General features: G+C 40.3%; 1 protein-coding gene across 1 annotated transcript; it reads right to left on the reverse strand.

Annotated features, from left to right (window-relative positions):
• Positions 8,335-9,828, reverse strand: LOC110431489. Its single transcript, XM_021450616.1, has 6 exons — positions 9,728-9,828; positions 9,452-9,643; positions 9,195-9,356; positions 8,907-9,095; positions 8,714-8,836; positions 8,335-8,564 (listed from the first exon to the last, which is right to left on the reverse strand). Exons 2-6 carry the CDS (start codon positions 9,453-9,455, stop codon positions 8,335-8,337), a joined length of 708 nt encoding a protein of 235 aa, XP_021306291.1. The 5' UTR covers positions 9,456-9,643; positions 9,728-9,828.

A 13,357-nucleotide genomic window follows, 5' to 3' on the forward strand; every position in this document is an offset into this window, starting at 1 on the left:
CATTCTAACCATCAGCAATATTTTCTACAATTATGGAATGACCCAGTGGCTGAAATACTCATCACTAGGTCATGGTGCCATGAATTAGCTGTTAGCTCTCCAGCCATGTCATCAGATAGGCTAGTGCGCTTCAAAACATTTGTGCCTCCTACACGCCATCCTACACATCTTTGTATTTGTCAGATTGTCTCGGAGTAATTTTCTCATATTGTGGTTCTTTGTGCCTTTGTGCCTCCTTCCTCTTCCTCTGGACAAAGCCATAGCTGAAAGTGTTGTTCATTAATTTCTTATGAGAGAAAATGTAACGTCCCGCCTCCACGAGGCCAGGCCCGCAGGCCCGCTTACATCTGGCAGCTTTTCTAGGACATAGTCAGCCCCCACAGACCAACACTAGTCTTTTTTGCACACTTTGTCCTCACTCATGCGCACCCGGGAACTACTTCCCGGTCGATCACCCATCCCTAAATTGCTCTAGGCCAAGCACGCTTAACTTTAGAGTTCTTTGGAGATGGACTTCCGAAAAAGAAGTTGCAACTTGTTGGTATGAGTCTTCTATTAATCCTATTAAGCCCTGGGCCGGGTGTTACATCCTCACCCCCTTAAGAGATCGATGTCCTCGTCGATCACCCCCAAGCCAGGAACGTCCCCTCTTGGCCACGTCCGTGCATCCAGTGCCATGCTGTGTGACCACTCTGGGTCCACACCAGCCATGCACACCATGCCTGCGCAACTGCGACACACGCGCCCGTGAATCCGCGAGAGTCGGCTCTGATACCATTCTGTAACGTCCCGCCTCCACGAGGCCAGGCCCGCTTACATCTGGCAGCTTTTCTAGGACATAGTCAGCCCCCACAGTGCACACTTTGTCCTCACTCGTGCGCACCCGGGAACTACTTCCCGGTCGGTCACCCATCCCTAAATTGCTCTAGGCCAAGCACACTTAACTTTAGAGTTCTTTGGAGATGGACTTCCGAAAAAGAAGTTGCAACTTGTTGGTATGAGTCTTCTATTAATCCTATTAAGCCCTGGGCCGGGTGTTACAGAAAACCCTGACAAGGGATTGACATATAAGCTTAAGCGAACAGGCTCAGGTGATAATGCTCCTGGTACATCTGTCAGAGCATCAGATCATATGGTGAACCAATGTTAACAGGATCTTGGCCTGTCTGTCACTAGATCAAACGCCTATTTATCTGGTGGTGCTATCCCATTTACACTACAAGAAATTAACTTATATATGATGGTTTGATTCTGTCATGGACAAGCGAAAATCCTTCACGGTTAACTATCTATGACGGTTCATAGAAACGTCATCTATTCCTCGTCATACATTTTTTGGACCAAAATAAAACGTCACGGGTTGGTTTTTTGGATCGTCATGGACGAACCAGAGGACAACTATAGGAAGAGACTATGGTGATGAACTGAACCGTCATGATTTTGCTGCCATATCAACAAACATAAACCGGAACAAAGCTCACAATTGACAAATATTGCACATCATTTTCATTGAAACTATCAACATTTGTACTTGTACAATATTTCACACGAAATACTAAGGCAATAACCAAGCTACACTCAAGTAACTACAAAACTAAGACGTTGGCTTGTACAACACATAACTCGTATGATTTGCTCGGACAACTAAATCTTTTATCACTAACGAAAATAGCCACCATGAGCACCTTGATCATATTGCCGCAATTCAGAGATAGCCTCACCAAACGCCTGCAAAAAGAAGAGCAATACCATAATGTATGAGATTGCAACTTTATTTAAATTATTAGATAAAATACATAATTACATATCATCATATTTTAGTCAAGTTTATGATTTTTTTCTCCTTTAAACAAATTAGTAATCGAACTCGAACTCTCACGAAAATTGACATGTTAGAGCCTTCTTCAGTTAAACAAACCAAACTATTTCAGCATATCATTCTGCTTTTGAAAATAAACTGAAGCTCCAAAACTATAAACTACTAGCTATTGAAACTAAGTTACAAATTAGATCCAGTCTTATGAAATGCCATGATTTACCTCGGTGTTGGTTCGTCATGGCCGTGGTGTTCGTGTGGTTCGCCATGGCCGTGGAAGGCGGGAGAGGAGCCAGCCGCCAGGGTGCACCTGCACCTTGGCTTGTAGCACCGTCGAGGAGCCACGTAGGGGCCGCCGAAGGGGGGCCTCGTAGGCGCCGCCACCAAGTGGCTGCGCAGATCCGCGCAGGCGCAACCGCCAGGCAAGGGACCGCCAGCGGGAGGCCGCATAGGAGCCGGCGACAGGGGTCTTCTTGAGCGCCGCCGCCTGGGGATCACATGTCTATTTTTGTATAGGATTCTATGATTTACTTATGTTCTTCGTACTCCAAATTTCAATTCTTTGATGCCTTAGGTTACCTGCATATCTTATAGGGTCTTCAACATACGCCGGATCTTCCTTTGAGTTGCATTACCATGTCCATCACTTTGCATCTATAAGAGATAACAATTTTGTATACTAGCTACTAGCAACTATGGTTGGTCCCATTAAAAAAACATGTTAAGACACAAATCAATAAAGTCACAAGGTTACTTCGTTCTTTATAGATAATTATTCCTTGTTATTACAATAGGGGAAAATCCCCTTCCCAATCATGCTTCCATTTTTCAATGCAAGTTAGTTTTTGTATGTAAAAAATTGTTGATTTTTATTTTGAAGAGGAAGTCAACTACATTTTCAGTCGGTATAAGTTGATTCAACTACTATTTTATATATAGTACATGAAACATTTTAGGATGAAAACCCCCATCTTTTTAATTGAAAAATGTCAGTCTATTTTGCCCACTTTATCCCTCCCCCTCTATCAATGAAAATGACCAAAAATATATTTGAAATACTTCTTATTATGTGTTTGATATCTTATCTGCCCACTGCCCTGCTTCTGTGTGGGTGAAGACCTTTATATAGAATAAAGAGGAGCCAAGGATCTTGATCTTATCTGTCTGTATCCGCTTCCAAGTCGGTTAGTTTCCTATCTTGATCACAGGTTGATTAGGAACTTTCCTATCGGTTATTTAGTTTTCCTTGTTTTCCAGGAACCGTCAGCATAATATTAATTTCCTAGTGTGTTTTCTAGAAAACCATCAAGATAATATTAATTACCGTGAATGTTTATACAATAACCATAATTTTTTTTTGAAACTGTTAGTTTCACGTCTCCAGTAGTGAATCCATTATTTCTGGTTTATTAGTTTTCTTACTAATAACCCTAAACATGGTCGTATATACTTCGTCTCTCCATATATATATAAATCACCAAATTAATTTTTGTAATAATTAACAAGCGTTGTCTTACCATTCCATATATGTATTTCACCTTAACATTATCTTTCCCTGTTTCATTCATGCATGTGGCGGGGAGTCAAACCAATGGCTTTGCGACTCTGATTCAATAGAGTAAATCCTAAGCAAACGTAGTCAATATTTACATTACATCAGCCATCTGTAAACCTTAAATCACAATCATTTTGCAATAGTATCCATGCACGGATCAACTGTTTGTGTATGAAAAGGTGGCCAAGCACTCGAGGCGTTTGTGATTTGTTGGGTTACTTGATCGACAGCCACAAATCTGCTTATCTTATTCACTTGACTTAGACTCTAGACGAGGATGGATCATGTGCATACTTCTTTCCTGAAGCAAGCACATGCATGTACACATATTCTAGATGACCCTTCTTTCGATCTGTTTTGCGTGCCATGTACGTCCACAGAATTTTCATGGGTGTCGCTGTTTCTAGTGACTTGCATTGTTAGACCAAGCACAACGGTAAAAACAAACCAAAGGAATAGCCACTTGATTTCATTTTCTGATAGAAAAAGAGCAATACAATGAGATCATCCAAAAGTGGTGATAATCAACCACAGGATATATATAACACTGGCGTTTGCATTGCTTGGACAGCAAGTCAAGAAGTTTTCTTTGATGCGAGAAGAGGGGGGTGGGGATGGGGGGGGGGGGGGGGTGGGTTGAATGAATCAATCACAACAAAATGATGAGTTGACCAACCTGCTCCTCTCTCACATATTAGAAACATGGTAATAAGCCAATAAAAATATGTACTCCTATGTAGTAGGAAGTAACTATTTTGCTGTTAATAAAAACCTGTAGTTACTATACTATATACCGGTCTCCGGCTTAAGAAAATATTTTGTTCTTTCCTGAGTTCTCTTGATGTTTGGATAAAGATCAAGCAGGTAGCTAGTAATAAATGCTGTTCAAATATATCATTTTACTACTATCTTCGTCCTAAAATATAATGGATTTTAAGTTAAGTTTATAGAAATAATATTACTATTTATACATCAGAGAGATCAATTAAACAAATATATTTTATATTGTGTCTAATGATGCTCATTTGATAGAATAAATATGGCATCTCATTTCTTTAAATTAGTTCAATTTAAAATATTTTGATTTAGAATAATTTAAAATCTATTATATTTCAGACCAAATGTAGTAACTAGCTATTTAGATCCCATGGTTTAAAGTTTAGTTAGCTAAAGTGTTAAGAGCTAAACTTTAGATAATATTTAAACCACCAATTTGGAGCCTCCAGAGATAAAAAAAACCTTAGGGATAAACTTTGGACAACAGAGAACTCAAACGGGATCAGGTGGAACCAAATCATGGTAATTTTTTGAATAAAAGTTCAAGCATCCAAGTTCAAAACAGCGTAACAGACGCTGAGCCAAAGGCCAAACACGCGCCCAAGACTAAGCCTTACAGGCACAAGACAGCAGACCACCGTGCAAAAAGAAAAACGTTCTAGCCCTATTACATTGTGAAACCATCACAAGCACTGAGACCGCCGAAGGCCGAGCAGCTGATGGATCCTACACTGATGAGTACTGAATCCATCCAATCTGATGTACTGAGCTTGCCTCTCTCTCCACCAGCAGCACCACCTGTTCCAGCTTCTCCTGTTCCTCCAGATTTAACAGCGGGAACCAGCTTCTCAGTATTCGACCCAACACAGCAAACACCTTCTTCATCCCACTCCATGGTACTCCCTGAAAACACACAATATTCCGTAATTTCTAAATCACCCAAAGGACAGCTGAAGTAATCACATTAGTCACCAAGTACTTTTTGTTAGCTAACCAAAAGGAAGCAACAGATTCATAATTTGTTCCTACAGATTTATTAATCCAGCTAGAGATAAAACCCCACACATTTTCAGCAACGCAACATTGAAAAAACAAATGTGTAACCGACTCATTTTCAGCACAAAATAAACAGCTAGGGTCGGCCACCTCTTTCCTCTTAGCAACATTATCTCTGGTCAGAACCCTATTATTAGAAAGCAACCCGAGGAAAAATTGTACTCTAGGAGGAATCTTTAACTTCCAAACAGCCTGCACAAAGATGGGGTTACTCCCCTATGATTGACTATTGCATATAAAGACCGTACTGAGTATTTTCCAGAGGAGCTATAATTCCACAGAATGTGATCATCTTCCTCATTCAGCACCACCCCCTCAATCATAGCTCTGAGATCATCCCACATCAACATGAGTCTCTCAGAAACACTTCTCCTAAAGGATAACTGAAGATTTTCACCATCCCAGACTTCACTAATTGTTTTCGCTTGCTGATCATTTATCACATAAAGAGGCCAAAAGATGATGGCCAGGCAGGTGTTGCCAATCCACTGATCTTTCCAAAATCTAACCCTGCAACCATTCCCAACCACCCATCAAATCATGGTAATTTAATTCACACAGAGAATCATGACCGCCGGTCACAAGTCAGCAGAAACCAACTATTTGGAACCATGATATGTGATCGCACGGTGCAGAAGCAGAATCTCATCCTACCGAGAATTTGTGGCATAGTTTATTTTCTGATTTTTCTACTTAGGGCTTCTTCAATGCAGGCTGTAGGTTTTGTGTGCCTCAAGATAAAAGAGCAATGCAAGCCACATCGGCAACTTAGGTTGAGCTCCCAAAATTAACAACGCAGCAGGCTGCAAGTAGATATACTCAGTTCATGCCCAAAACATGTGCGTCAGAAGTGGTTTGGAGGGAGGAAGCTTGCTCCATTGCCACAACACGTTAATTTTTATGTTGCTGCTTGCGCTTCACATCTTCCGTAAGAGTCTCTAGCAAACTGCGAGACTACCATCGGGCGTAAACATGCAATGCTAGCTTGATGTCTAGGGCAGCACACCACGTAAACTAGTATAATGCCCGTGCTAACGCTACGGCTTAATCTTGGAGATGTTTATAAAAACAACCAATATTCTTTCATAGTTTAACTTTTACTGCATAATAATAAGGTATAGTAAAGTTATTTCTGTTATGAACCATGTAAGTTACATTTTGCCTAACTCCTTAATCATGTATTGGAGATCTTCAGGGAGGCTGTTGAAACATTCGTTTGCTCGGCTTGTCAAAATGTCGGCTAAAAATTCAATCCTCAGTGAACTTGGTAGCTGTGCATGGTAGATAATTATAATTTATCAATTCCGTATCATGTAGTGTATGGAATATAGGTAGAGAATATATGTATGCTTACCGTGTTGATCGGTGGCAATGTTTTGCCGTCCCACAACTTCATGAATTGGTATACAAGAAAGCCTCCTAAATTCCTATAGAAGAATAATTGTTTATTTATTATACACAAATCAAATAACTATTTTTGTGATAACAAAGATGAAACATAATATAAGTGATTACCAGTATTTAAATTCCGGAACCTTTGTTACACATGTTGGATATTCTCGCTTCCAGTAATAAATATTGTCATTCCACTTATAATTTGTCTTTCCCATAGCGAGTTTGAACCTTTTAGCAATAATATTGTGAAATGTAGGTATATATGCCATGCTTTGATCATAACCCCTAGAACATACAACATTTGGAAGTGGATCCATAATGTTGACAGTTTTGTTTTTGATGTCGATTATGTATAAAGTGTATGATCCATCTTGATAATAAGATAGTAGAATCTAAAAACAAATGTACAGCCTATAAGTGTTAATAATAAAATAAATAGACTTCTAAAGGAGCGACATAGATCATGTCTTACATTGCTGCAATCTTTAATATTATACTGCATATCAGGCCAGCACTCAAGTAATTTTGGCAGTTTGTTGTGGTCTACTAGGCCAGAACATCGTGGATCTCGTCCAAACTGAGTTATTTCCTAATGAATTTGCAAATTTGAGGTCCATGAAGTGGTAGTATTGTTTCGTCAAGATATTGTAACTATTTGATGAATTATACAATCTAAGAGTTATAAATATGAACTTACCGCAAACTTGAGGTCCATGAAGTGGTACTTTTTTTGTTCAATATGATGGATTGGTTCCACACGGCCATCCGAATAGCCATATTAAAGCAATCATGGTCCATCTCTATATTCTCATCTAAAATATTTCTAATTTTTGTAGGACTTAAAGAAATTGGGTACGGTCGTGTACTTTGGACCCACACTTTGCTAAAAAACAAGAACAAGGAACAAAGTCATTCTAGAACGGGCAATGAAAAGATCTATATTATAACAAAACAATTTATATTAGAATGACTTACTCTAAAGATTCAGCATTCAAGATCAATTGGATGTTTAGGTAAATCGCCGATAATAGGTCTTTTCTGCTGCTCCACTTTATTGTACGTGTGCACTCTATTGAACCCGACATTAAAATATCCAGATCATCTAACATTGTGACATCATCATCCATTTTTTGAGGAGTCTCATTTTGTTGCCCATTATCTAGTAATCCTCTTGCTTCATTTAACAGGGAGTTATACAAGATCGCAGGTAGCTTGAACCTAAAGTTACTTATATCTTTCTGAAAATATGAGCAAATCTTGTTATACTAACGAGTAAAAAAATCTAATTTCTTTAGAAATAATGTACAATAGAATTACCTGGGTGATATGGTCAGATAAAGCAGTTCCGGTCCGGTACTCCATATAGTTAATTACCCATAAACCACAACTAACACTATGCAGATTCCAAAAAATAAAAAATGAGTGATACATATACTTTTGGTGTTTAGGCAATGACATATACACAAGATGGGAGGAGGTTTTACCCATCTGTTTGCATTTGGTTGGTGATCTTATGTGTTATTTCCCAAGATGTCACTTCGAAGCCATTTACCCATTTATTTTGGTCCAGTTCTGTGAGCTCTGTTGCATGTTTTATTAGTCTTTCCATTCCTTTTAACTGGTATGACCATCTGGGAGCACACGATATGACTCATATCCATGACCTATGTGCAAGACATTGTAGTAACCATATTAATTTAATATATAACCATGCTCTTTGAGAATACCTATTTATTTAAGCTGGATTTGTAACATGATATATAAATCTCATCATATTACCTTGTGCAGGTTCTTGATTGACTCTATCATCATTTAAGTTTTTATCGTGCAATCCATGGTCGCCGCCCATGGCATCTTCATCACCATCCCAACCATCATTTGTTGGTTCAAATAGTTCACGGTCGAATTCATCTTCATTGGTTGTGACATCTACATGGTTGCGGCGCCGCTCAGGTAAATGAACTTCTGCAAATTATAATAATAAGTACAATAACATGTATCTAAATATCTTTTTTTTATTAAACTTCTGAAAATATTTTTAAAATAAGTACATTAACATATTTCTAATTGGCTTATTTTTTTTTATCTAAATTAGCATGAGTTGTTGTGCTTGCCTGAATCAACGGGACCTCTGGCTCGTGGCACATAATTATCATTTTTATGTAGCCAATCCGTGGGATCTTCTGACTCCTCATTTTCCAATATAGTTGATAATCCTGTTTCAAAACTCACACAACCTACAAATAGACAACGGTTCATGATATATTACATAGTTGATGAAATGCATAAATTAAAAATATTACTCACCTGCAGGTGAGGATGCTAGCACTATTTGAGACACATCAGAGGTGGTGGTAATATTTTGCTTTGCAACCTTCCTACGCGCTCGATATTCACGTTGTTTCCTATTAATCTCCTCCCTTTGTTGATCAGTCATATCAGCTCTTCGTTTTCGTTGTCGTGCATTCTTTTCTTCCCTCCTAGTATCAACACTATCTGCAGGCATCGTTTGTAGGGCCAAGTGCACATGTTTACATCATTTAAGAAATTTAAGAAAGCATGTTACTTTTCCACAATAACAAACTTGAAGTATACCTGGGACATCATTGTCGTTGACTTCAGACTGTGCACTGCCTCTTGTAGTTGATGTGCCAACGCCAACATGACTCTGATTCCCATCTGCATCTGTTTGGATATTGTTGTTGCCCAAAATAATTGGTGTGTTTTCATCACATGGGTCAGCATTTTCGTCAATATCTAATATTGGTGGGTTGCACATAAAGGATGAGCATTTGTTAGGATAAATCATTAGAGTTAATGGTGTAAATAGGAATAACAAAGAGATTAATTACCCATCGATAATGAAGTTAATGACACTGTTTCAGTCAAAGTAGCCGAAGTGCTACTATTTTAGGTTGCGGCCTTCTTACGCTGTCGGTATTCACGTTGTTTTCTATTAATCTTTTCCCTTTGTTCGATGGACATATCAGCTCGACGTTTCTGCTACTGCATATTCCTTTGATCCCTCTTCCGCGAGGCCTCATCTAAAGTGGGCGTTTGGACGATACCTTTACTCCATTAGTGTGACATTGCATTAAGAGCAACAAACAAAAATATTATAAGCATACCTGTGACGTTGGTGATATCGCTTAACGGTCCACGTGTATCTCTCGGCGTAGACATTTCGCTCTGTGTAGACATATTGCTTTGTGTTCCACGTGGATCTCTTGGCGTAGACATATCGGCTTAGTTGGACATGGAGTTTTTTGCTCAAATAATTTAGGTTTAGAAAACACTTAAAAAATCATATAACAATATCTCTACTATATGCAGCTGGTCACAGGCGGGGATAAACTCTAGATCGGGTTTTTTTCCAGCGATGAAAAAGAAAGTGTATAATATTATTAAGTCAGGGTTGAATTCAATCGTGCTAATATACATATAGAAGGTCATATGTAATAGTTATCAGAGAAAGCACCTTTACCAATACAAACCTAACCCTTTTGTGTAAGAAAATAAAAGAAAATAGTTACAGATGAAGGCAGTTGATTCATACTTGTATGCACATGATTTTTCTTCTAAAATTGGAAAGCAAATTGTTAGACAAGGATGTATCATTCTTCAAGTAATTACCATGAGTTATGTTACCTCTGCTTGCTTGTCCGCTGGACGCAAGATGAAACGACCTCATGCAGAGAGGACGTGCTGAAGGCTAGTCGTGGCTGGATGTCGAGTCCTACCGTGAAGAGACAGTCGAGGTGCTTGCTGCCGCTGGGATCAGAATTATGTATGGGTACATGCGAACAGGAATCTGCACAATTCATGTCCAAGGTGCACGCATCATGCTAGTGGGAATATACACAAATCATGGTAACACAATAACATGCTAACAGCAATATGAAGAAATCATGCTAACGGATTCATTGAGAATTGACGGGAATTGATGCTAACGGATTCATGCTAACAGGAATATGCTAACAGGAATATGCGGCCGTACATGCACGCTAACGGGAATTGACGGGAATTGTTGGGAATCATTGAGCTGCCCTACGATGGACATGGTCGTGGACGCAGGCGAACTCGGATGTCCTGGTGCCCTTCCCGTCGCTTCCCTCGTTGATGCAGGCGGCAGATTTGGCAGCAGGCGCGGCAGTAGGAGGAGGCCGGAGATCGCGGTAGACTGCCCTCGTTGATGCAGGCGGCAGATTTGGCACCAGACGCGGCAGCAGGAGGAGGCCAGAGATCGCGGCAGATTTGGCAGCAGACGCGGCAACAGGAGGAGGAGGTAGTTTTCTCGTAGATTTGATCGTACACGACTCGGAGGCGCGTTGAAGCTCGGCGTTGAGGCCTGCAACCGCTCGTGGCTTGGGTTGAAGCCTAGCAGAGAGGTTTCGTAGCCTTTGATTTTAATGATGACGACTTCCTGTGTACATTTTTTTTTGGTGCACAAAGGTTGGAGACTCTCAGCGGGAGAAGTTTTTTTTTGGTGGATCTAGTATAATTTGAATTGGTCCATTATAGTAGAGATATACTCCATACTCTTATCATTGTTCCTTCCATCTGACTGTTCATCGGTTACAATAGCTTCCATTATCCGATTGCTTAAGCTGACTCAAATATAGCAGTGATAATATATATATATATATATATATATATATCACTAATTACTATCAGCAGCCCAAGCAGATCCAGAAGCTGAAGAAAATTATTATATACTTCTCAGCTATTTATTTATACTAACTATTTGTATGTAGTTTATGCAACAAGCGATGCAAGGTGTGGGGAAGTGCCGGACGTTGAGCTAAAAGAAACGACGATGCATATTCGGCAAATTCGAATGTGGAAGACCGGAATATGAACGGGATGCGCAGTAGGCAGGATAATTCATTGACGTGAGAACGGTAGGATTTAGTGATTGTACTTACGTTCATCTGCGATGGTGTTTTTGTGGAGGGGATTTCCCGCTCTGACGAATCTCACGAGGAATAACATTCGCGTCCGGCTCGTGGTACTCCACGGCGGGGTTGATGATGGTGTCGTCAGCCTCCTCGGCCGCCAGTGCCAGATCTTATTGTATGAAATCCTGCTCCGGCTCGGGTTCAAACTCAGCCATAGCGGAGATCTCGCCTTAGCGGCGAAGTCTTCCATGGGCTCGTGGGTCACCGTGGATGTGCACGCCCTCCTCCTCCGATAGTAATAGGACCCCATTGCGGCGGCGGCGGCGGCGTTAGCAGGCACGCAGCGTGCCGAGCCTGCAGCCTGGGCACCGCCGCCGCCACCCGTGCAACCTTGGTGCCCGCCGCGGCCTGCCATCGCAGTAGGGACTCCCGCTTGGGGATGACGCGCAGCAGTTTCCTTTTCCATTTTTTTCTGGAGAGAGAGAGGAAGGAGTAGGGATCAAACCCTGGTTGTCGTGCTCGCCTGCCGAGCGGCACGGGTGCGTTTGAAGCCTCGGCAGCTCGGCTGATGAGGGGAAGGGCGAGCGGGTGAGAAACCGTGTGGGAATGAGCGGGGTGAGAAGCCTGGCTTCCCACCTGGAATCATGACCATCAGATTTGGTGGATGTGTTTTCTTAGCTATTGATTTTAATAGTGTAGGATTCTTGTGTGTAATTTTCTAGGTACACTATGGTTGGAGACTCTCAGTGGGGGATGATTTGGTGGGTGGACCAAGTATAATTTAAGTATTCTATTATAGTAGAGATGCGTTGGGGAAGTCCTTAACGGTCACGACAATCGCAGCCACCATCATCAGGCATTTGGCAGGATTTTCCTGATTCTCGTTGTGGGGCTCTTAGAAATCCGATTATATCGATTCCAAATAGAAGAGCAAAGGTATAGCATGTAATCACACCGATAGTAGAATGCCTAGTTCGTTATAAAAAAGTTGACACGAGTGAAAAAAAAATTTGTGTGGGCCACATGTCGCTAGTGAAAAAAATACATCCACTATCTTCTTTACTAAAGAACATGCGTTTCTCGGAAGATACAAATTCCACCTCGTTCCTGAGTTGCCAATTCCAAACAAATTGTTGTGATAAAAAAAATTCCAAACAATTGTTCGTTCACCCGGCCCGGTTCGTTTTATACAAAATATTTTATTACAGAGAAGTCGCAATCGCGTGCTACGCGGTCGGTGGAATTCGAACCTGAGACCTCACCCTCGCGCGTACCCTCCTCTACCACTCCACCTATCACTCACCTGTTGTTTGAAATAGAGTTTAGTTCCCCACATACTATCATAAACCAAGTATAAATTGATTATTTCAGATCCTAAACGGATTCAAATGGAAAAGTCGTCAACTATAAAGTTTTACAACTTTTTAAGACCTACAACTTTTATATTGGTAGTTTCTTCATCCGAGGTCATTTACAAAATTTGAATTTCAAATTTGAGAAATTCAAACGTAGTTTTCGATGACAAGATGATTTCAAATGAAAAAATTATCAACTACAAAGTTTCATAACTTTTCAAGATCTACAACTTTCATTTTGACGGTTTTCTCAAACGAGGTCATTTGAAAAACTCAAAAAATTCAAATTCAAATTATTTCTACAGGCGGTTTCTTAAGAAATCCGCCTGTAGAAATACATGATTTCTACAGGCGGTTTTGTTAGAAAAACCGCCTGTACAAATTGATTTTCACAGACGGTTTTGTAGTCGAGTAAGCTAATTTTTTTTCACAGGCGTTTTTTAATTAAAACCGTCTGTAAAAATTATGTTTCTTGCTTTGAGTTTTTGTACTAGTGGCTCCTCCC

This window comes from Sorghum bicolor, chromosome 1 (genome assembly GCF_000003195.3).
Source record: "Sorghum bicolor cultivar BTx623 chromosome 1, Sorghum_bicolor_NCBIv3, whole genome shotgun sequence".
NCBI lineage: Eukaryota > Viridiplantae > Streptophyta > Magnoliopsida > Poales > Poaceae > Sorghum > Sorghum bicolor.

Coding starts and splice junctions, on each gene's coding strand:
- LOC110431489 (XM_021450616.1), bottom strand. Junction 9,096..9,194: donor CAACGACAATGATGTCCCAG/GTATACTTCAAG, acceptor CGATGCCTGCAG/ATAGTGTTGATACTAGGAGG. Junction 8,565..8,713: donor CAGAGGTCCCGTTGATTCAG/GCAAGCACAACA, acceptor TATAATTTGCAG/AAGTTCATTTACCTGAGCGG.